The 24,816-nt window shown below is 44.6% G+C and overlaps 1 protein-coding gene across 1 annotated transcript in view; it reads left to right on the forward strand.

The window, feature by feature from the left end:
* The first annotated feature begins 5,105 nt into the window (after nt 1–5,105).
* Nucleotides 5,106–24,816, forward strand: part of TAPT1 (transmembrane anterior posterior transformation 1) — a 59,613-nt gene continuing 39,902 nt past the window's right edge. Inside the window, exons 1-2 of the mRNA XM_074349985.1 lie at nt 5,106–6,122; nt 16,588–16,718. Coding sequence (XP_074206086.1) covers nt 5,273–6,122; nt 16,588–16,718 — 981 coding nt within the window. The 5' untranslated portion in view covers nt 5,106–5,272. The remainder of the gene's footprint in view (nt 6,123–16,587; nt 16,719–24,816) is intronic.

Below are 24,816 nucleotides of genomic sequence, written 5' to 3' on the forward strand. Positions count from 1 at the left end.
AAAGCATAATTAGGAGGATAAAACTGTCCCAAGAAAATAATGCTTGCTAAAGACACAATAAATGTTTTCTTTTTATTGCTATTTTGAAAAATTAGCCACAGTACTGTTCTCCTCCATGAAACCTTACGTCTAAGTTATAGTGTTTTTTAAGCATCCATATGGAAGATGAAGTAAAAGCCATTCACTATTTGAAATTGATACTAAATTAGAAAATGTCAGAAACAACAGAAGGATTTTACGTATAAACATAAACTCAGACTATTGAAAAGAAGACGAGACTGTAACAGATGCTTATAAAAGAGCAATTGGAAAATCCAAGGCCTTGAACTCATATAAATAAATTTCTAAAACCTGGATAGCAGAAACCCTAAAAGAAAGGATTATTTTGAGAATCTAAAAATCTATTATGCATTTGTAACACATTTTGGTAACAAAGACAAAAGAGAGAGAGAAACTTGAGTTTGCAAAAGAAGGGAGAAAATTTAAATAGATGTTTATAAGACCCAAGGAGTACATTCATTTTTAACTATCTCAGAAACAAAAAGGAGAAATAGAAAAACTGTTAGAATGGAAACACTGATTCATGAGCAGAAGGGAAGCTAACTACAAGGGGCGGAGTGCATGATCACCGCCCAGAAGAACTTAAAGGGCATGGAAGTCAAGAGAAAAAGTATTCAGTTATTTTGATCCAAGAGAGTTTACCCAGAAACACTAGAAGAAAGTAAAAATTTATCCTAAATAGCATGTAAAATCTGACTACCAACTACTACTTGATAAGTGGCCAGAAGAAGCAATAAATAATTCACCACCAGGGAATAATAAAAACAAGACAATAAAAAATTCCGGAAGGCAAAACCCGAAAGGGCAGGTAACATGAAGCAAGTGATACATACAATCTTCTCTGCTGCATAAATCCTAGTATTAAAGCCTTTGTTGGCTGCAATTATAAGGAAGGGTTTTGAAAGTTATCAAAATTTACTAGAAAGTCTGAGTTCATTCTGCAAGTGGATTCTCGTTAATTAACTGACCCGATGATTAAAACCCTTCTAAACATGGTATGTCTATTTTTTTTTTTTTTTTTTGTAATGGGGATAATGAAAAATGAACAATGTTCTTTCTCCTCAAAGAGAGAAATCTGGACTGGAAAGCTTGCTAAGCCATCCCCACAGTCTCTTTCATCAGTATTTTGGAATTTTCCAGAAATTTAAAATTTAATATGAAACAAACTTTATATCTGATCATGAAGAAAAGGTCCCATTAGCCAATAACGCATGGATGGATTTATGTTCATAGACTTTTTATTACATAAACAGAACCCACTTCAGAACAAAAGATCTTTTATAAAACATTTCTTGTGACAAAATACAATTTTCAGTAGGTCCTATTTAAAATAGTTTCAGTCCTATATTCCTGTGCCAGAGAAATGCTTTTAGAAGTAAGATTTTGCTCATGACCATTTTAGTTAAGTTGTAACAGGTACATTAGGATCAAAAGCACATTATTCAATTTGTGCTACATCTTCCAGAAACAAACTGAGTCGATGTCCTTTCGAAACCCATGGAATAAAGCCCAGACAGGATAAAACCTAGTAAGTATCAGTCCAAAAATGATTGCTGAAGACTGCAAATATTATTACTGCAACTTGGAGATTCAATAAGCTCACATAGATTTACTGCAAAGGCTTGCTCTGGGCCCCACAGTGTATTTTATTTCTTTAGCACATCAGTTGCAAAGCTTTTCGAATTTTTTAAAAGCATCAACTCATACTTTCCTCTCTGAAAACAATGCTGAATAAATTAAACTCAGCACTACATTTTGTGAATTAGAAACGTGGTATTTATGGTTTGGAAAAAAGAAGTCATGTACCGCTAAAATAAATTTTCAACTAAGAAATATAGAATTAATTTAGACTGTACTCTATTCAGTCTATACTGAAACTACACTACCAAATTAATCATATGACAGTAATAATCTCAAACACCATTTCAGTTGCTGGTAAATGCCACTTTCAAGCGGTGTTTTTAGATTTAGGTATACATAGGTACAACATGGGAAACTTGTAAAGGATACAGAAACCCTGAGTCCTGGGCTGAGAAGTGGAAAATTCAGTGAAAGCACATTAGTCTTTGTCACGCAAAGCAATGAAGAACTATCGCGTAGATCATAATGAAGGTACGTTAAAGATGGCCCGCCTTAGATGTGGTATCAATAAAGCAACTGCATTTGAATTCTTGGCATTCAAATTTTAGACTCAATTACAAAGCCCTTCTGTAATTAAGGACTCATACTTCTCCACAAATCTTCATAGTGTCGGCAAATATCTAGCTTTTTTTTAACCCAGGGGCCCAAAAATCTGAAAAGGGTTTGTAAGAATTTTATTACAAATATTTGGAAGAGGCCATCAGGATAATCTAGTGTAATACTCTTACAGAGGGGAAAATGAAGCAGAGAGAGGTCATAACTGTTACCTGAGGTCAAAAGACTCCCTGATGGAGAGTCAAGGAGTCCAGGCCTTCTCCTGATTCAGGGTCCTTTCAAGTCATCAAAGTACTTGATGTTTTTGTTACTCAGGAAATGCATACGGAACTAATTTCAAACATATTTTAGGGGCGTTATACTAGAAATGCTATCAAGAGATCAGTTGCTTTGTAGTTGAAAAGTAAAAGCTACTTGGTCTAAACAAAAGGAATAGCCAAAGTTAGCTTTAAGGAGGAAAAAAAATGGAAAATTTTTCTAGCTCCTATTATAGAATAGGTATTGCCCCATTTACCAGTGAAAGACACAACCAGAGTGCATAGGCTTCGTAAGATCATCTTCTGGAGTTTGCATCCATGGTTCATACACAGTCGGTTAATTGTATTTTGTATAATCACAAGATCTCAATTATTAAATCTTAAATTACCAAAATATAAAGTTATGCAATTCATTTTTTTAAATTGTGCATTACTCACCCAATTTTCTTTTTTTTAAAAAACAATCTCTTGCGTTTTGCTTTTTTCACAATAGCTACATGGTAGGTATTACTAACGTCATGTAAAAAATAAGTCAGTTACGAATACATGTAGCAATTTTACAAACTTTTAACTGAATTTATATAATCATAGCCGTATAAATCCCTTTCTTATTTAAGAAAGTTTTCTTAACTCACTAAATTTCTGTCCTTCTGTATTGTTTACATGTAAGACTCTTCTTAACTTCTCATTCTTGCTCTTCACTTTCCTCTATTGAAACTATTTCCCACCGAAGATTACTTTGACAAACAGCTAGTACAGAAGCATGTTAACTGCACTCCATCTCACTGTTCCTGAATTACTGTTTTAAGTTCAATTCCTGTAGCTTATTGTTATCCAAATTCTGTTTTTATCTGATAACTTATTTCAGAACGCTTTTGGGTGTCTCTTTAATGGTGAGAGTTGTCATGTTTTTTTTTTTTAACTATTTCCCTTATTTCCTAATGGTGATATTATAAATCTAAGCTTTATCTTTCTTTCTACAACTGTTGTAAAGAACATTATGGTATTTTAAGTTGTTTATTTTTCTTAGGGAACTGTTCGTCCTTCTATGCTTTGTAACTATCTCTTAAAATTTGTCATTTACCATTCTGATAATTTAGAATACAAATTTGATAATATCCTTTCCTGGATTCTGAAAAATTTGCAATGGGTTGAATTAACTCAAAGAAAGCAACTTCTCATATATGATAAGATGATTGAATCTAATTATAACACCTAGGTAAGGGAAGAATAGCGTTAATTGAAAAAATTATTTCAATTAATGTTTGCTTCAAAAATGCTTTTTAGTATGTTGACTTCATTACAAGTTTGTTTGAAATTGTGCAGTTTCACAAAGTATCAGGTAAAATAGTGCAGCTCCAGTGAAAAGACCCAATTGATGAAAAACTACGACATTCAGCTTTCCCATTTCTGCTTTGCTCCACTGCTGTTAACACCTTCACTCCTGGCCTGGAAACACTGCTCCCTCCCTCTCTTTGCTGACTATTTTAAAGCATACACACTGCCTTTGGAACACCATGTTCTTCCGCAGGCCCATACAGAAAATGAGAGAAATCCACTCCCACAACTGGCTACCTTAGGAAACAGAATTTCAGATTCTGTCCCTTCCAGCTCCTGTTGAGTTAAAAGCAGGGGCCATAAGCCAATAAATGTGGTGAGACAGTAATTGGGAACTGACATAAACAAGCAATAAAAGCTTACTTCCTCCTTGACAATCAGTAAATAATGAAATGGGCTGGTTTTACACTACAAAAGATCAGAGAATAATAGAATTTAAGCTGTAAGGAAGCTTAGAGGTCATAAAATTTTCAGTACCTTTTGATTTTCAAAATGATTCTGAAGATTTGACCAGAGCATTTGTTTTTGACTGACTCATTAAGACTCAGCTTTGTCCAAATATAACCAAAACAGAGAATCTCATGGTCACAGGAATGTTTATAAATGTAATCCTGTAAACCGCTGTTGTATGAAGGAGGATAAGGATGTTTCAAAGGCATTAGTTCCTCCTTTCACCAGGCGGCCAAGGGTGAGTTCCCAGCGACAGGGCCTTTTTTGGTCCATCTTGGTCCCTCACCCCCGCCTCTGCCCTGCTGTTACACTGTTAGGCGGCTGCCCTCAGCATGGTACCAAAAACAGCCCACTCCGAGTTTGCAACCAGGTAGGTACTCGCTAGTGACAACAGAGCTCTCAAGGCCTCTGATGAATTAACACGAGGTTTATTTTGCTCTAGTTACACCCATTTACATATGGGTCTCAAGTTTAGGTCTAGGGGAATTTCCAGATAGCTTAACGTTAAGGGAAGAATTACAGTTTGCTTTTTGCTAATCAAGAGAGTATCAGAGGCACAGGTGAAGCTGGCATACGAGAAATCGACCTGCCGCCGTCCCACTAATCGGAGCGCCCGGCCCCGTCCCCGAGCCCTGCTGCGGCGGTGGTCAGTGGTCTCGACACCGCTCTCGGTGCGGAATCACATGCCAGAGCTGCAAAGGACGGTCACCCCAAGTAAAGAGGCCGCACAGGTGATGGAGCAAGGGCACCGCGGCGGCCAAGAGCCGTATCCTAACCCTAATGCCGAAGGCCAGTCTAGTGTGTCCGCGGGCGCGGAAAACGTATAAAGCATCCTGCTCCTCAGGCTGAGTCCCTGAGCCCGTCGCACCCCCACCTGTTGGACAGCATCCCTGGGCTCCTTCTTGCCCAAGTGCTTTGGAAACTGTCAACGGAAACCCAGAGGCCAGGGAATGTGAAGGGCGACCAGAACTATGCAGAAGAGCTGGGACCCAAATAGCGGACCTATGGGGCCGGGCCTCACGGGGGTCGGGGAGCTGGAGACGGGCCCTCACCGCCGCGGCCGCGCGAGCGGTGCCAAGACCGGGCGGGCGGCGCCGGCGCACTCCGGGCACGGAGCCTGCAAAAGGGGCGCGGAGCGAGCGGCCGGCCACCTCGCAGACGGCGGGCAGCGGGCGCAGCGGCCGCCGCCCCGGGGCTCCTCGGCCGACCCTCCGCCCGCCGCCGCGCTCGGCCCGTTCCCGCCGGGCCCCCGACCCGAACCCCGGAGGCGCTCTCTCTCCCCGGCCGCGCGGCCCGGCGGCATGGAGCCGGGCACGGGGTCCCGAACGGCAGAGCCCGCGGTGGTGCGGGAAGCCAGCGCACGCCACGGCGACGGCAGGAAGAAGATGGCGGCGGCCGTGGCGGCGGCGGCGGCGGCGGCGGGTGCGGCGGCCTCGCACACGCCGCTGACGCCAATGGCGCGCGCCGGCCGGCGGGCCGCGGATGGCGGCGGCGGCGGCGGCCCGGGCTCCGGCGAGGGGCGGGGCGAGGCGGGAAGGGGGCCGGCCGGAGGCGGAGGCCGGGCGGGAGCCTGGAGGGAGGCCGTGGGGACGGTTTGTTGTGCTCGGAACATGGCGGGCGTCGGCGACGCGGCCGCCCCGGGAGGAGGCGGCGGTGTCGGCGCGGACGGCCCGGAGCGGGACGGCCGCGGCGAGGCGGAGCAGCCGGGCGGCGGCGGCGGCGGCGGCGGCGGTCACGGGCCCCCGCCGGCGCCTCAGCACACGGAGACGCTGGGCTTCTACGAGAGCGACCGGCGGCGGGAGCGGCGCCGCAGCCGCGCAGGTGAGGCGGGCGGCCGAACGGGCGGCGCTAGGCCGCGGAGAGGGCGCCGAGGGCGGCGGGGGGGCGCCGTGGGACTCCCGGCCGCGAACCCCGCGGCCGCCGCTGCCTCCGGGGCCGCCCTGGCTGTGGGCGCGCGGAGCCGCCGCGGCTCCCAGGGCTCGGCTGCCACTGACAGCTCCGCGGGCGGGTCCGCGCGGCACCGAGGCCCCCGCGGCAGGCGCCCGGCCAGGTGCGTCCGAGCGGCAGGGCTGCGGCCGGGAAGTTCCGTCCCAGGTCACTTTACTGCTTCTGAAAGATCTTTAAAAAAACGAAAAGGCTGGGGTATTCTCGAGCCTCGATCATGCTGGCTAGCATCTCCCACGTCTCAGGGAAGCGCGAGGCTGATCTCTTCATTATGTTCTTGCCAAGGTGACTTTTGTTCTGTATTTTAAGCGAACTTGAGCCATAGAAACCTGTTAACCTGCCCTCCAAATACGTGTTCCTCTGCCGCAGCTGACAATGGTAATAATGACCGTGAAGTTCAGTTCTTTTGCCCAGAACAGAAATACTTAGCACTTCTCCTAATGTTACCAGTGAACTTTTCCTAAACCGAAACTTAGGCCACTTAAGAAAAAAAAAGAAGAAGAAAACTGCATTAAAAAAGATACACTTGTGACTCCTACTTTCAGTGACCGGTTTTAAGCATGTTATTATAATATTATTTCTTAAAGCTATAGGAATTTTATCTTTGTTGTTAGAGGATTTCTTAAAACTTGCATTTGTACGCATACTGCAGTTGTGTATTGGGCTTAAGAATAAGGAAGACTTTGAGATGCATGTTTCAGATTGACTACAAAGTGATCACAGCATTTTAATTCTTGCATAATTCTAAGTTTCGGACAGCAGCTGAACCGCAATTCCATTAAATTTCTTCCAGCTAAAAAATTGCTTCTGGTACACAGTAGGAGCTGCATTAGCTGTTACTTCCTCCAGTTCGTCAGAATAAATGTTTAAGTCGTGAGGCTTACTGCATCATTGATTGTACCTTGGTATTGAGGATGTAAGAGTCATTAAATGCTTTAAGGCCAGTCAGGTGAGATCCTGAATGATTTGCTAATTTTCAGAATTAGACGTTGGTTAGATTTTGAAGAGGTCCTTATCTTTGAAAAATTAAGTACAGACTGTGCTTTTCATTGAACCATTTAAAAATTCTCAACTCTATTTTGATTAAGTTGTCAGTTAAACGCTTGTGAGAGTATATACTTTCTGAATTGGCAGGATCTAAGTTAGGGTATTAAGTCTCTCAACTGTCTGTTTACTTACATAGACTTAAAAATTAAAAGCACTGTGGTGCTAATAGAAACAAATGTGGCCAAATGTCACTCCAATATCTTTGAAATATTTCTGAGTTTTAGGAAAGCCACCTTCATTAAAGCCTTTTTTGGTTGGTTGCATGCACAGAAAATGAAGTTGTCAGGTATCTTGCCAGAAGCAGATATTAGGCTCCTGGATAAATCCTTAACACCCCTTCCTGGCCCTTCCCAGCATGGGTCTGGATACCTGGTATCGTGGACTTCTCTAGACTTCATGCTGCACATGCATTCTTCATCATGGGCTACTGAGCAAGGTTTACTTAACTTATTTGAAGCTGGACTTTTAACCCATAGCTACAGAAAGTCGTTGTCAGGGCACACTTCCAGCTTTAGTTGTTGGGGTAGTCCTTACTGTTCCCCTAGTTCCATCCATTACGCGTGAGGAGAGATGTCAGTGGCACCTCTTGGGGATTAGGGTGTAGGTGAGAATCCCAGGAGTATTTCAGCTGGAGTTGCCAGTCGATGTTGTTCCATCTGGGCTTCCCAGCCTTCCCCCGGGTATCTGTCCCTTCTCTGCTGGTCACACAGCTCTTGCTACTGCTGGTGAGGGCTGTCTAACTCTGATGCAGCACTGGTCAGGGCATCCTCGCTAGAGATTAGAATTCTTTCAGCCATTGTTAAATGCCCTTGGCTGCTAAGTGGCTTCTGTGTTCATCCTTACTATCCAGCATTGCTCCCTTCCGCTGCTCTGTAACCTTCCTTTCCTCTCCTGTCCAGAATGTAGAAAGCTCTTCCCCAGGGGCTGGCCTGGGCCAGAGGGCCTTAGAGTGGCACCACCTAGTGTCATGTGAGGAGCATTTCTTCCTGAATCAAACATCTTCCAAGCCAAGGTGCTTGCACTTGTTACTTGTACATTTTTTTGTATTCTGGTGCTGCCTCTAGTCCTCTCTACACACACCCCCAAACCTGCACACCTCCAATTTAGGGCAACCTTTGTCTTTCCTTTTGAAAGTCATAATCTTAATGTCTTGGTAGCCTTAACCGTCAGTTAGTTCCAAAATCCCCTTTATTATTTCTCCCAAGGAATTTAGGGCTCTTATGAATTAGACATTTGTTGACCTGTCCTAACCACCTAGGATCCCACAAATGAATATACAGATTAGATGATTAGCCAAACCCTCCCAATCCAAGTAAAATAACACAGTGTTTGAGGTTCCCATATTTTATACCTGTCCTTGTTCTTTTATAGGTTTATGGAATATAGATGAACATTAGTTTGTGTATATACAGTTACATATACCATATACACGTGTCTGCATCAAGTGTGAGTGTTCTTTTTGTTTCTCTTTTCAAACTCTTATGATCACATTGGTCTCTGAACTCCATCTTTTACTTATATGTAGCCTGGCAGTGGGCTGAGACTTTTCCAGGGTGCTGGTGCTTAAACCTTAACCTAGTTAGAGATGGGTATCCCACTCGTCACTCCTGTCTTCATTCTCTCTCTCAAGATGGCCATTGTGCATTCGACCACTGCCTTAGCTGCTCACCTGTCTTGGACTCTGGGTATGGTAGTCATTGAAAAGTGCAGATTCATCTCTTCTGTCTTCTTTTTTTCCTACTCTTCAAAAAACAACCAACTTCTCTTGACCTTTCTGACATAAGAGCACATAATAAGCACATGTTACAACGTCTCTGTGCTTGTCCCCCACCTCACTCGTCTATAAAAGTTCTGAAGGGGAGATTTTCCTTCTAGCCGTATTCCCATTTAGGAATCCAGGTCCAACAAGTCAACTTTGGACTGAGTTGGGCAATCTGTCCTTGGCTTGATTTGGTTGCTTTGTACTCCATGCTTGCCTAATCCACTCGGCTCTGTTTCATAACGTCACTGCTAAATGGCTTAGTATCTGCAGTGTCTCAGTGGGGTCCAGTGATCATGGAGACTTCACGGTAGAGGAGTCTGGTGTGAAAGAAGTGAAACACCGCCCGGGGAGGAGGACAGCACCTGTGCAGTGCAGGTGCCGGAGTGCGCACTGGGCTGCGGGTCGCTTGTAAAACAAAGAGCCTGAAGGAAGCAGTGAGCGAGCAGTGTTGTGTCTGACTGTTCTCGTGCCCTGCGGCCCATTGTTTTCCCTTTTAAGTGGTGACTCTTCACTTCTAGAGCTTGAGCCTTTTATTTGTCTCTCTTGTCTTTATTTACCCATTTCAGGACTCTTGCCCTACCCCCATAAAATGAACCGAGGCGGGAAGAAAGACTAAACCCCAGAAAAGCCAGCCGGTCTCCTTTTTAGTGGTTCCCACAAAAGGTTTCCAGTGGGACAGGGGTTTTTGCTGTTCACATTCCCTGTGTCCTATTATTTGTGTAATTGAAATTTTAAGTTCTTCTTACAAATAACATACTTTTATTAAAATACGTTTACGTTGAACCCATCTTCATCCTCCACAGAGTGTTACATAGTTACTCCTGTGGCTTCCCAGACTTCTCCTGAGGCATGATTAAAGGCTGTGATTCTGAAAACGAAGCTGTAGAGTCAGTCAGTTTCTCATTTGCAAAGGAAAATAAGAATAACTGTAAAGCTGGCTGGGAAATTACCTGAAGTAACCCTAACCCCGATACAGGTAATGTAAAATTAGCTTCTTCGGACCAACTACTGCTCTGTTTTTAAAATTCTCACTTGCTTTACTTTAATACTTGTAAATTAAACAAGCGGTGAGAAGGTACTTATTTTGATCTTTGACCGGTTCAGTACCTTGGCTTTTTAAAAATGTTTAACATCAACCAAGTTCACCCTCCAGAATTCAGTGCTCGCAGCTCATTTGTGGCCCACTTTGGGGAACAGTTGAATACATGAGGTCTTTGGAAAGGCTGTGTAGCATTCACTGGCACATAAATGGTGCTCTGCTCCCATGTTTAGTCCTTTACTTTGTAACCTTGTGACTTTGGAAAAGAATCACTGCTCTTTTTGAATCTGTTTTTGATCTATAAGTTTATAAATATTCTGCCTGTTCTTTACGTCCCTCGATGAGACTATAAACAATTTGAAGGCCTTAAAAGCTTGAATGGTACCTTTACTATATTTGACTTAGGGAAGCAGAATTGGTGTTGTATTGATTCCTCGTTGGCCTTGTGCAAGGGTGAGCCTTTGTACTTGTGTAATAAATTTACAGTTAATCTTGTAGTGTAGCCTTAGTAAAGCTTATTAAAGTTTGACATTGTTTAGGACTGTGGAGATTTGCATATTTCATAGTATTTTCCTAACACTTAACCAGTATTACTTTCCAATTTTTTTAATGGTCAGTGCTATTTTAAGAAAGATATATTTGGGCATATTACCCAACATGTAAATGTATTTATGATTCCTCATTACTTTGAATTAATACTTTTTTATCCTGGGTTCCTATTTCTAAAACTCTCTCAGAAGATAATTAAAACATACTATTTCTTTGTTTAGGGATGAGAAAGAAACCATTTATACTGTACTTTGCCTCAATGTAAGATACTAGATCACAGGGCAATTCTGTGGTAGATGAATATTGGTTAAAAATTCTCTGGAGGAATTGACTTGGATTTATTATTATTGGTACTGTTTTCCTAGTGTCAAGTATTTACAGTTGGTAAGACTTACTTATTCAAATGTAGAAGCTCTTATTTATATTACAATTAAATAGTAAAATGCTGCTATTTTTTAAAAGACTTTCACTGAATGATATTCCTTCTTGGTGAGAACTGGAGAAATTAACTAAAATTGGTTGACATCTGAAAAGTTCAGAAAGCAAACATGTCAGTTACTTTATTTTAGAATATAATTTGCTCTTAGACTATAAAGACACATGTTTAGCGTAACAAATGAAAGTGATTCTTGCCAAGAAGGAATGAAATACCACCACGGTATGGAAAAAGTTAAGGTACACCTAGCTAGCAGAATTCTTGAAGAGAGGGGTCAAAGAACAGTAGCCTTCCTAAATAATTAGCCAGGTGCTGTCCCCAGTATCACAGGACAGGTGAGTTCAGGTGAGACTGTGGAATGCTAGAGAACAATGTTTAAGACAGCAACAGCAGACAGAAACCCTGAAACACACCTACACTTCCGAACAGAAGACTGAGTAGCATCCTGCAAAATATATCTGTGCCGGGAAAAGATGGGGGCGGACCAGACACGGCAGAAGGCTGTCTTGGTGGCTCCGGCCGCAGGGCAGCAGACTCCTCTTCTTCAGTGTGACTCAGAAGGCTCTTTCTGACAGGTTGCAACCAGGTCAGGGCCAGGTCATCTTCTCTCATATGACTGTCAGATAGACAGGTGGTAATTGTGGTCCGGGTAGAGAGCACACTGGGTTCAGAGTGCAGAGCTCTAGGTGCTAATCCCAGTTTGCCCCTTAGCTTTTCAGTGACTTCAGACAAGTCTCCCAACCTCTGTGAGCTCCATATCCTTCGTTTGCAAAATGTGAATGCCGTTAACTGCTCTCTTTTGCTCTCAGAACTGTTGTGAGGGTTTCATGAAGTCGTGTGTGCAGGACCTTTGCCAGCTCCCTCAGGACGACGTAAAGAGGGAGACTCCCCCACCCTCAAGCAGGGCTGGGTCTCCGGGAGCAGGGGCGGGGGCGGTAAGATAAGGCTCTGGAAATATTTCACCCTATACAGCTTGGGGTTTTTGTCAGTATTGCTTTAATGTGTCTTTTGAAATCATTCCCAGCCCATTGGTGTGGCGTTGCTCATGGCAGACACTAGCCTTACATTCAGAGCTCTCTGGGGCCTGGACACGGGAGGTCAGGGCACATGGTGCTTGCTTTTGAAAAGCTCATGGTCTGGTGAGGGAACCCTGACTCGTTACCAGTGTAACTTCGGAGAAGTAAATCAGGGTTCAGGGTGCTGTGGGGGCACAGGAACAGGACGATGGGGTCCCGGTTTCCCAGAGCACAGTGTGGGCTGTGTGAGGCAGTGATAAGCACAGCATTCTAGTGCCAGCAGGCACACGAGTTAGGGATAGACTGCTTGATTTTGAAGGCTGGCTCTACCATTTGCTTCCTCTGTGACCTTGGAGGCCTCCTTAACTTCTCTGTGCCTTGGTTTCTTCATCCATAGAATGGGCATAATGACAGAACCTATGTCCTAGTTATGAGAGCTGTGCACTCGAAATATGTTTTATCATTTGATTTTTTAAAAGTGTTTTAACTTCTCCATTGGAGAATCTAAACTGATGTTTATAACTAGATGTACTGCATTTCTAGAGGTAGGATCCTGATACAACAGTGTTTCATATTTACAGTACAGTAAGACTCTCATAGGTTTATTTTGTGTAACTAGTTTATAGAAAATGACTTACTCAGGTTATGTAGTTTGTTAAATATGCTTATTTGACATGTTGCCTTTTCTCTATGGAAACAGGGCTGCAGAAATAGCATCAATAAGCACTAGGTGACCACCAGTCATCGGTGGTCACCACTGTAGCTCATGTGGCGTTAACAGTAAGTGGTTCAGGACATGGTGTTGTGCTTCGCAGTCTCGTGTCCTCATACAAACCCTCCCCCGGTCCCTCACACGTGGTTTGTGGAAGATGAGCAGGTGACAGGTGCCACGGTTTTCTCTTCTGAGAGACTGAGTCACAGGCCTGGGGCCCCTCCTCTGATCGCTGGTCCCTGCTCTTGTGGCCCAGAGCAAACCCTTGTTATGGTAAAAGCCCAGTCCTCTGCTGTCACTGGGGAGGCATTTCTGTGGAGGATGATTTTCTAAACAAACAGGGGTACAGCTATCTCCACCTTTTGGTTTAATTTGCTTTTTAAAATTTAAAATTGTGCTATAAGCTGTTTGTCTCCTTCACACACTGAGGTACTAGTGAGCCCCGCCCCCACTGGCTGTGACTGCATCGCGGCACCCTGTCCACTGATGGGTGACCTTTGCAGTTGTTTGGACACACACTGAGAGGAGGCTCCTTATCTCCAGCGGCTGCTGCGTTTATCCAGTGAGACACCCGGAGCTCTGCGCTCCTGCCCTGCTGATTCCTCCCCATCTCAGAACAAGTCTGTCTCAGCCACGAGCCCTCTTCTCGAGGATCCACTACGTTCTGCTTTTGCCACTTCTGATTTCTGATTCTGCTCCTATCTCCGCCACACCCTCCTCTGTGATTTTCCTGCCTCTTTCCTGATCCATCCGTTCTCTTGGCAAGCCTTTGTTGAGCGCGTGTGATGTGCGGTGCCCCAGGATGCAGAGGTACAGAAGAAAACCAGACGAGAAGCAGGCGTAGCGCAGCTCCGGGCAGTGCGGGCAGGTGCAGGTGCTGTGGGGGCCGAGTGGGGGAGAGGATGGGGACGTGGGGAGGTCTCCACAGAGCAGGGGACGCCTGCGTGTGTTCACCGGTGGAAACGGGAAGGGATCTTGAGCCTCGAGCAGCGTGAGCCAACTGCAAGGAGTGAAGAGTGGTGTAACTGGAGAATTATGACCTCAAGGTTCTGGGAGGCGGGTGTGAGGCTCTCTTGAAACAACAGCCCGGGGCCAAGTGGGAAGGGGTCTGGTGTCCCCAGTGCTGAGGTGCAGACCTCACCTGGACGTGACCAGGAGTTGCCTGATGGTTTCCATAGCCCACCAGTGAACGTGCTGACCAGCAGCCAAGCCAAGTAGGGCTGAGGGGAGGAAGGATTGGAAAAAAGATGCCAGTCGGGAAGCCTTTGCAGTAACCTGGAGAGAGAGGATGAGGACCAAATGCAGGTGGAGAAGAGCGAGAGGGCAGAGTTCATAACTGTTTGGAGGAAGAGTCATTAGGGCTTGGGGAGAGGGGTGGGGATGATCAGAATTGGCCCGAGGAACTGTATCACTGGTGAAGCCCTGAGCTGGTCAGGGCTGCAGGAGCCAGTAGGGGTGGGGTAGGGGCAGGGCTAAGAGGGAAGATGCAGAGTTTAGATTTGCAGATTAAAGGTGCCTTTGGGATTTCACGGAGTTGCCCACAGGGCAGTTGGAAATACGGGTCCAGGCTCAGGAGTCAGAGCTGAAGTAGGGTGACTTTAGGATTTAGATGGTGGTTTTGAACTTGGACTGCCCAAGGAGAGTATGTATAGGAAAAAAGAAAAGAAGAAAGAGGAAGTGGCTGACAACACATCAGAGAATATGGCCTTAAGGGCTGGCGGGTTTCAGGGTAACCTGTGCTTTGACAGGATGGAGTGAATAGAGCACCTGCCAGCAAACACTTAAGGGTCAGGTGGAGGAGGAGGAGCTGCCAGAGAGACTTAGGTGAGAAGAGGCGAGTCAAAGAGCAGAACGCCACTGGGGGAGGTGCCAGGCCATGGGGGCCCCACCGCCGGGCGGGTGCTGCTCGGGGTTCTGGTGGAGTGGCTTTTGGGGCTCATGACTCAGCTCACTGGCGTCAGTGAAAATTGGTGTTTCTTCTGCTTTCTGGATGTCATCTTGCTTCCCGATTTTTACATGAAAGAATTGATATTTATAGATTTTAGGTAATGGGAACATCCCTTTCTTTCTATTTGAAAAATGAGCTGAGTAAGAGTATAATTGTTTGATCATTTTTTTTAGTTATAGCTGTTCTTGTTTGCAGCTCAAAAGATTTTTTCTCTCCTTCACATGCAGATCGTGTTCTGGATATAGCCAGCCAGCAACATATTAGAAGTTTCCTAACCAGAAGTTTTACTCTACACGGATTCGGTTATACTGAGGCCTTTTAATCTGAACATCTGTTAGTATCTGCAGTAACGTTCACATCTTGTGTACGGGGCACGCTCAGAGTGCAGGGGATAGTTCAGAGAGCTGTGTCCTGAGTGAATGCACTGAGAGCCCCTGGTGCCCTGGGCAACTTGGCCTGCCCCTGCTCTGGGCTGGAGGGGGCGGACGTCCGCTTTCCTCTCCATCTGTTTCAGGCTCCACGTAGCTCTCAAGGTACCACTAACTCTCTAAATAGATTATGAATCTTGTATTTAAAGAAACGTGTGTATATGTGTAATTTGGGGGAGAAGCTATAACCTCTGTACACAAGCAAACCACTTCACATGATCCTTAAAGAACTGTTGGTCTGTCCCAGCGCTGGCGGAAGCAAGCGTTTTGGGCCCACTGGGGACAGTGGTCTGCTTCTAAGTGTATTTTTGTCTCTACACTCTTTTCCCCACCTCTGCCGCCTTAAATCCTAGCGCTCACATAAAACAGAACTCCTTAGGTCAATAGTCATAAAGGAAATCAGCTTCTTCTCTGTCATTTTTTGGAGGGAACACCAATACTGTATTTGGCAAAAGGACCGCAAGGCCAACTTATAGCAAAGAGGACAGTGTGAAACCCTTGGCATCCTGAGTTCTGGAGGAGAGTGTGGCCTCAGAGAGAGTGAGAGTAGGAAGAATTACGTGGAGTCAGGAGTACTGAGAGGCCACGGAGGTGATGGCCATCGGGGGAGTGCCACACGTCGGGAATAATTGGGGTTAGGCGTTAACAACCTTACCTTCTCATCTCAAGTCTGCCAGATGCAGCCGGGTGGAAAGTATTCAACCTCCTTGACCTTTCTTGCCTCATCTGAGACAAGATGACGGTGGGTGAACATCAGAGAAACGGAGGAAACAGGTGGACGAATCCAAGGAAAGGGAGGCCTTTCAGACTGGGTTGAGGGTCTGCTCTGTATGACGTAGGATCATCGTCATGCTGGGAAGCCGTCACCTAGGGAAACGGCATTCTTTAGACACTTGCACGATCTCAGAAGCTGAAGAAGGACGAACTTGCACCAGCATCCATGTAGTTCACCCAGGATAGTTCCTGGACTGAAGCAACGCCTTTTAGGTGACTTGGCTCCCTTTTGATTTTGTGTGTGCGTGTGTGTGAATATCTTTATTTTATGTATACTTGACAGGTAGTGTTTTTACTTGAACATTACTTGATCTCTCCATCAGTCCAGGTCCTGTATCACCTGCAGAGACCCAGCACTAGGCTCTCACAAAACCCTTTTCTGACTGTTCTGGCTCATGGTAATTGTCCCTTCTACATTCCTGTGACATTTTCAGTTTATATCACACAGAGCAGCGCTTTTCTCAACAATCTTTGCTAATGGTTTGTGTGCAGTTCATTTTTGGGCACAGAATTACAGATGACTTTGTTTTATTCTGTTGTTATATGTATGTATTACCTGTGGCCCCAGCTAGCATGTAAGTTCCTTGATAAACACTGTCCTTTTTGTTTTGTGTCATTTTTTTTCCCGTAGAGCTTTCATTGTTGAGGTTCCTCGGTGCTGAACTAACCAGAGGGTACTTCCTTGAACATAATGAGGCCAAGTATACAGAAAGAAGAGAAAGAGTATACACTTGTATGCGAATACCAAGAGAATTGGAAAAGGTACTTTTTTTTTAAATTACTGGATGTCATTTTGAAAGTTATGTCAACATGTTAATTCTATAAAAAAAAAATTTGTGAACAGCTTGAGTTGGCTTTTAAAATATTGGAAATAATGTGATCGTAAGTAATTAAATATATTGGGGGATAGGAATTCCCATACAGGAAGAGTTTTTTAAAAGTGTATTTTTAGTGTAACATCCAATGATTTGTAACTTTGCTACTTATTAAACTTACCATATTTCCGTTTGTGTCCCATTCAAATAACTTTTTCCATGGAATTACTCTCCACTCACTTCTTTAGTTCTCTTCAATTTTGTTTTACTAGAATCAGGGTTTTTTTGTTTTTCCATTCAACGTGATATAAATTATTTCAGCCGTTTTTTTAAGACTTCAGTTTCTCAAAAAGCCCTCATATTCAGAAACATTAAATGACAGTCTCTTCAGAAAAAAAAGAAAAAAGGAGATTCACTTGACCTTCCTCACAGAACACATCACGGCACAGGATGTGCACAGTAACCGCGACACTAACTGCTACACACCGTCCTCCCTCGACTGCGTCTCGGTGCATCAGGACCTGTCAGACAGGAAGGTGGCTCTCTTCCCTCTGTCGCTAGAGTCGAGTCTGAACAATTCTGAAATTCCTTATAAGAAGCAGAGAATTAAGAAATAATTCAGCTGCAGCTATATTGCAGCACGTTTTCATACTTTTATAGTAACGTAAAACTTGTGATGTTCCAGCCGCTTGCTTAGAATCATGCTCTCCATTGGAGCAGCTCTCAGGGAGCTGTGTTGGTTTGCTCACTCCGTGCATTGTCGTAACAGGAGGTGCGGTGGACAATGTGCAGAAGGATGCAGGTGGTTTGGCTGATGTTCTTTATTTCTGGCAGTCCATCAGTTTGGTGGAAGGAAGAGAGTCGGATTTGGAGTGACAGCTTGAGAAATGAGCTCTCGGTGGCATGGTACCTGTGGAAGCTTTGGGAAGTTCTGTGTTAAGGTGGGATTTAGAGAGCTGGGGGTCAAGCTGACATTTGAGACTGTGAAACAGTTTGTTGCCTTTGGTCAAGATCATTAAATGTGCTTTTATTATTGTCTTGCTGCTTTTCTAGGGAGTTCTGGGGTTCTGTGGAGGAGCAGACGGGCTGGAGATGAGGGGGGCGTCCCGGTGACCCTCCTCTGCAAGTGCAGCAGCATCTTTGTCATTGGAGTTGCTTTAAGATTTTGTCCAGGAGGGGCCTCGGGGACAGTGTTCTTCTGCTTGCAAAAAACAAAACAAAACAGAAAATTAAGTTATTCATGTGTCTTTCTTAAAACACTTCAACCAGCTTTTCGAGCTCACTTTTTCCAGTGGTAAGCCCCGGGCAGGAAGTGTGAGGATGCTGCAGAGGGCACTGCTGGGCTCTCGGACAGGGCAGTGCCAGCCTAGTGCAGTTTTCACCCCCTGGTGTCAGCCTCTATGAGGGAAGTTTTTTTCTCGCACCTGTCTGAGCAGGTGTGTACTCCCATTTTCCTCTGGGGAGAGCACAGGGGGATTTGCCCACAATCCACAGCCAGACTTTATGGACACACCCAGGGGGCTGCCTCAAAGCAGGTGGTTGTCCGTCCTCCCTCTTGTACTGCCCACCTGTGACAGGAAAATGAGCCCTCAGAATTTTGTCACCTCTTCAGAGGCAGGTTCAACACACATATCCTTCTCTTTTCTTTATTAGCAACATTGAAATAAGCATGTTTCTGGGTAGCTTCCTTATAGACATTTGTAAGCATTTCGTGTGTTTTATTCTGAGTGTTAAGATGTCTTCTGGGGAAAATCCCTGTGGGTCTTGATGAGGCTTCAGTAAAAACCAGTTTTTCTATCTGTGGTCTATTGTGGGACCACTGATGGGGGAGTAACCTGCATGGTCAATTGTAATCAATTAGGCTTTTTTTTTTCTTTTTTAAAGAATAGAAAAAGTGTCAGATTACATTCATTGCCAGTCCTAAGGGTAAGTGTTTTTTCTTGGAACTTTGGTTTCATTTGTATGTGGGTAAAATGCATCCTGTCAGAAAAGCTGAAGGAACACTGCTTATGCACAGTTGTGATTGTTCTCTAATCCTGCTTCCCATGAGAGGGGCTTTTGGCTTTAGTCCTATTTGGGAAATTTTGGTTTAGTCTCTTAGAACAACACTTTAGGAGTTTCATTGCTTGAATGTATGAAAGAATGCTGTCCTTTTCTGTTTAGAGCAATTTTTTCTTCTAGGACTCACTGAAGCATAGAGGAAAAAAGAGTTAGATTTCTGTTTAATTCCAGGCTTAAATATCTCTCTTAACAGCATGAATTCACTCTGCCATCCCCATGGCCTTTATTTTATATGAGGGGGTCCACTTCAGGCTTCTGTTATGATAGCAACTTAACTGACTTTTCCTGGTTTCCTTTGTGTTTACGTTGTCTACTCTAAATGTAATGCCTCACTCACTTTTGTTGTTGTTCTTGTTTCTTTTGGGTAAACGCATGGCATTTTCACCTAACCTTTTCGGGAAGAGAAACTTGATAATTAAGGAGTACTTTGCTTGTTCAGGGGTTGCAAATATGGTAAAACATGTAATTAATGCTTATACTTTGAAGTCAAGAGAAAGGTCAACTCAGTATCTCTTACTAGAGCTGTTTAATGATTGTAAAAAAAAAAAAAAAAATCCCAAGGTTTTTGTGTAATATTGTCAGTGGATAAACACGTTATACTTGACATTTAATAAAGATGAATTTCTCATATATTTAAAGTAGTATTTCTAATTATTAACACTTCTTTACATTTGAACTTCTCAATCTAATGTAAGGGTATGAAATTTTGGAGTATTTTGTTGACTTTGGGGCAGCATTTCTTTTTTTCTCTGCAAATCCCTTTTCCCTTCTGCACACACACCTTTTGGGTTCTTGTCCTGGATCTGCTAACTGCTTACGTGGTCCCTTTCAGGGACTGTGTGTTTGTCTTTGATACAGCCAAGAAGGCTGAACTGTACTTTATGTGCATCCTGTACTGAGAGCCAGGATAGCGGAGAGATTGAGGGCATGAATTCTAAAGCTGAGCTGCCTGGATTTGAATCTTGGCTCAAGTTCCTTGAGGTTTTGACCAATTCACTTCTGTCCGTGCGCCTCGGTTTTCTCACCTGTATGTTAATTATGTGGTAAGCCTTATATAAGTGTTTTTAAAGTGTTTTACCAGCCTTGCTTCAGCAATTCTGGAGTGCCCTGCCCTGGGAGAACAGGGACATCTGAAAGGTTTCTTGTCCTCAGGATGCATTCCAGAGGAGGTCTTGCTTGCAGTAGAGGTAGCTGTCGCCTTGGGCCAAGGACAGCAGGAAGTGATTGGGAGAGGACTGGTTTTCAAGGTTCCCCCATGCCCCACTTTGATCTTACGTTATACTTTTAATCTTCCTGCTTTGCTTGCTAATAAACTTGATTTTTCTAACCCTGCGAGGGGCATGGTTTTCTGACCCTCAGCCTTCTTGGTTTTGCTGACCTCAGGCAGAAAGAACCTTTAGAGAATAAACTATTTTCTTCTCTTCTTCCTTTTAGCCAGCTGTCTTAGGGTAAAGCTTATCTCTTTCATGAGCTGATGGCCATAGAGATAACACACCCTACCACCCTGACATTTTCTGCCAAGCCCTCAAGACTGGCCTCAGCAGCCACATGGCTGGAGCTTACAGTTAGGGCAGACAATGGTCACTTTAACCAGGTGCTTGGTGGAACCAGGGAGGGATCACCAGTTTCCTGGAGAGGAGATTCCTGGTGAGTGATTTATACTGCTCCATACCCTACTTGGCTTGGCCAGTTATGTTCCACCTCTGGCTTCCATTTCTGTGTTAATAATAAAACAAATAGGAAACTAAATTCAATTTCTTGTAATGAGCTGTAATGGAAAAGAATCTGAAAAAAATATATATATATGTATATGTATAGCTGAATCACTTTGCTATACAACATAAAACTAACATTGTAAATTGACTACATTTCAATAAAAAAGTTATGATTTAAAAAAAAACACTAAAAATAAATAAAACAAATAGTATTTACCAAATAAAGATTAATGCTAGACACAAGTCTGAGCACTTGAAATGAGTTAACATTAAATCCCGTTCACAGCCTCCTGAGATACGTGTAGTCTTAAAGTTTTGCGTCCTCTGCCTGCCCCACCGTGCATTCCCATACAGACGTCCAGACAGAGCTCCCTTTAACCTATGTGTTAGTGGAAACATGTTAGTGTATTACATTTCGACCCCATACAAACAGTTTACCCTGGACCATGTACAAAATAAGCCCTTGGGTATGCTAGGGAGATCAGAGAGGGGCAGGGGGTGGAAATTATTAGGAACACACAAGGAAGTTCAGGTATGCTGGAAGGATAGGCTGGATCCAAGCTACTTTGAATGGTTAGCCTAAAAAGTTTAGACTAACTTTGGGAGGAAATTAAAATTTATTTCTGAAACATACTTCTGGCTGTGCATGTAACAGAATACCTAACAGTGACTTAAACAAAAAGGCTTTTAAGAATTTTTTTTAACGAGTCTAGAGGAAGGAGGTCTCAGTCGTTCCAGCAGATTAATGAAGCCAGCGTGGACTCAAGTCCTTTTTATCTTTCTACTTCACCATCCCATGGTTGGCAAATTGGCTTTTGGTCCTCTTGCTTGCTGCCTTTTTATAGAAGGATGACAGCTGCAACCTCAGGCATTACATCTGCATTATAATCAGAAACAAGAGGAGATGACCATGCCGCCTTTTCCACTGTCCCTTTTATAAAGAGTTTAAAGTGTCTCAGCATGCTTCCTTCATCTTGTGTGTCATTGGCCCAGTGGAGTTCCACAGCCATCCCAGCTGCATGGGGACTGGGACAGTGACTGTCATGCTTTTCCAGCAAAGGCAGGAGCAGACTGACGGTGGTACCTGGGCACCCACCCCGAGGCTCTGCTCCCGGGGCACAGCGGTGCTCAGCGTGTGCGAGGGAGAAGAGACGTGTGGGGAGCTCACAAGCCCTCTAGGTGTGTGGTCTTCCTTCAGGTTAAAATCCACTGAGTTATTTATTTTACCTCTTAAGAAATTTATTCCTTGAGTTAAATACATGTCAGATGTAGGTTGTGATTATTACGAAGACTTTTATCAAAATTACTTTTCTGTGGTTACATATGTTTATGTAACCTTGCCTATCCTAAGAGGTTGCAATAAAATGAAAGTATATTTTTGACTTTTCTTTACCTTGTAATTCTGTGCTTTTCGGCAGTCCTTTATTTCATTGTTACCATGCTGTGTACATTATAGTTATTTTGTGTATTTTTTAATTGAATTCAACTTAGTCTTGAATAGAACTACTTAGTTATCTTAAGAGTCTAATAAATTTTTATAAGTTTTAAATTCATCAGGTTGAAGATTGAGGTGTCACTCTAGGTATGGAATAGTGTGTTGGGGCATGGACGGTTGTCCTGACTGAAAGGGAGAGGCTCCTGCCACTTGGGAGTCTGGGGTTGAGATTCCGCAGACGTAGCTTCTCATGCCAGGTATTCAGGGAAAAGCCCAGCAGCCTGACTGAGGCGTTCCTTTGGCTTTGACCTTCTTCATCTAAGATTCGGAGGTTGGACTGGGTCATCTCAAGAGGGTTGCTAGTCCACCGCCCTGTGATTGAGTTTGCCTAGAAGGAGCAGGGGAAGGGGGAACTGTGGGAAGAGTCACAGAAAGGGACATCTCACGTCTCCTGGGGGTGGAACTTAGTTCTGCTTTTTTGAGGGTCAGATCGGGTGATAGCACGTGGGAAAAATCATTCAAAAAGTTCCTTGCAGAATGATGAACTAATCAAACTATCATGTGAAGCAGCTTTGCTTCTCGGTATGAGTGAGTATTAAAAAGAGGTAGTCGTGGCCATCGTTTCCTCTTTATTTCAGTAAAACACCCCAGGATTTCATTGTGAATCTAAGAGCGAGCACTTAGATCTGTGTTTCTGGTGGTGGTTTCTTGGGCATCCTGCTCAGTTTATGGTTTCCTGAAAACATGTTTGGGGACTAACTCCCCTATATTGTTCTCGTGATGCAGCTCTTGTTTGTGCCACACTGTGACTCAGATTTTCAGTCCTGCAGCTAAGGAGACCCAGGAAAGCCATGGGGAGCTGCACTTCTCAGCATCCCAGCAACCGTGGCTGGGGTTCCTCTCGTCCCGTCTGAGGCTTGTCACCCCTGGCTTGTAGCGGTGGTGACAGAAGCTTCCATAACCTTCAGCTGTCTTCCTTCCCTCTCCTCGGGGGGCAGGGCCGGTTTGGCGGCAGCACCAGCAGCCCCCTTCAGAAGTGGGGCCTGGGGGTGAGCGGGGAGTGGCCCAGCGCTGGCCTTGCTCCCTTGTGGGCATGTAGGACCCGTCAGATAGTTCTGGCGCAGCCAGCTGAAGACTTCCGGCCTCCACCCCACTCCCTGATCTATGTAGGAGAGTGTGTGATCTTGGCACTGTGGTGCTTTGTTCATCTTTCTGAATCAAGTGACTTATTTCTGTCACATTAGCTTTGGAAACAGCCTTAAATCTCTCTTCCTCTCTCTCCCTTGTGCCACATCAGGCCCTGTGATCTCTCACTCAGACTAGTGTTCTCCTCCTTAACTGTCGTCTGTGCTGACACTCAGCCAGCCGCGGTGCTGCTCGTCAGCCCCTAGAACAGGAGACCCCAGCCTGGAGGGTGTTTGATCACAGCCCGCAACAGCTCCCCAAGCCCGCCGCGGCTGCTAGGACCTCTCAGACGTGCTGTCGGGTCCCCAGGGCACACCAGCCTCGTGCATCGCAGACCTCTGTGTCCTTGCAAAAGGCCAGGGAGTGGCCTCGGCCTCCAGGGTCGTTGTGAGGTTGAATAAGTTAATGTGGGTCAAGTGCTTAGGGTGTAACAGTGTTCAACATGGATTAAAAATAAGAGAAGTAAGAGAAATCTCAAGACCTCTCCATGCACATAGTCTTTCTACAAATTAAAATCTTCAATTTATGTATTTACCTCCAAGGAAACAGATTCCTCGTGTTAAATATGTCAGGTGTAGGTTGATTATTACGAAGCTTTTTATCAAAATGGCTTTGTTTCCCGCGGTTATGTATGTTTCTGTGACCTTGCTTATGGTGAAGGTACCTGGCTTACGGTAATCCCTTTGTCTCCCGTCCCCTAGGGTAGAGACTTCCCTGGGGTGTGAATTTTTGAATTCAGGTGAATAAAAATTATTTTGTTATAGAGCTGACCTTGAAGAAGTAATTGCTTTCAGAATCAAGCATTTGTAAACTTCCTTATTAGTAACTCATTTGCCTTGACATTCTTCTAACGATGGCTCCCCGCATGTGGGTTTGTTGAGAACTTCTAGAACCCAGGATGAGGATTTGTGCTCCTGAGTGATTGACTGAAGGGACCGCTGACCCCCGCGGCCTCCCGCTCACACTGCTCCTGCGCACGCTCTTGTCTTTGCCATGCTGTTCCTCCTTGCTGTGCCTGGCAGCATCTAGTGCCCGCCCTGTCTCCTCCTGGCAGATCTTTGCCAGCGCTGTTCCTCCCTTCCCCAGGCACACTCCCCAGTGCCCACCCTCGTGCTTAGCCTTCTGGCCCTTACTTTGGGGTCTATGTCCCGTGCACTAGATTTGAACTCCCGGAGGAAGGTGTCCTTCTTAATGACCTTGTACCCCGTGTGGAGTTAGCATGACGAGTGAAGCAGTAGACCCAGAGCCTTGTACGGAGGGGAACATGCTTCCCACTTGACCCCTGCTTCCCAGCTTCCACCCCAGAGCAGCCATGCTCGGCTGGCAGGCACTAGTTGTTGGTGATGGTGGTGGAGACGGATTCAGAGTTGCCAGGAGATACTTTGTGCAATTCAGAGAGACATAGCCTGGAATCACTATGGTACTTTAATTTTAGCCATACCACTTTATTCATTTTGACATTTCAAATGGCATTAAAAGGAAGGCAGGAGATTTTTGTCAAAAGGGGTAAACATTTTTTTAAAAGTTAGGAAACCTTGCTCCACTCTGCAGAAAGAGGCCAGCATTTTCATTTGTCTATGTCTTTTGAGGCTAGTAGTTTTCATTTGATTAAGAGTGATAGTAGTTGGTTCGAGATGAATGTGGTAAGA

This window comes from Camelus bactrianus, chromosome 2, assembly GCF_048773025.1.
Source record: "Camelus bactrianus isolate YW-2024 breed Bactrian camel chromosome 2, ASM4877302v1, whole genome shotgun sequence".
Classification (NCBI taxonomy): domain Eukaryota; kingdom Metazoa; phylum Chordata; class Mammalia; order Artiodactyla; family Camelidae; genus Camelus; species Camelus bactrianus.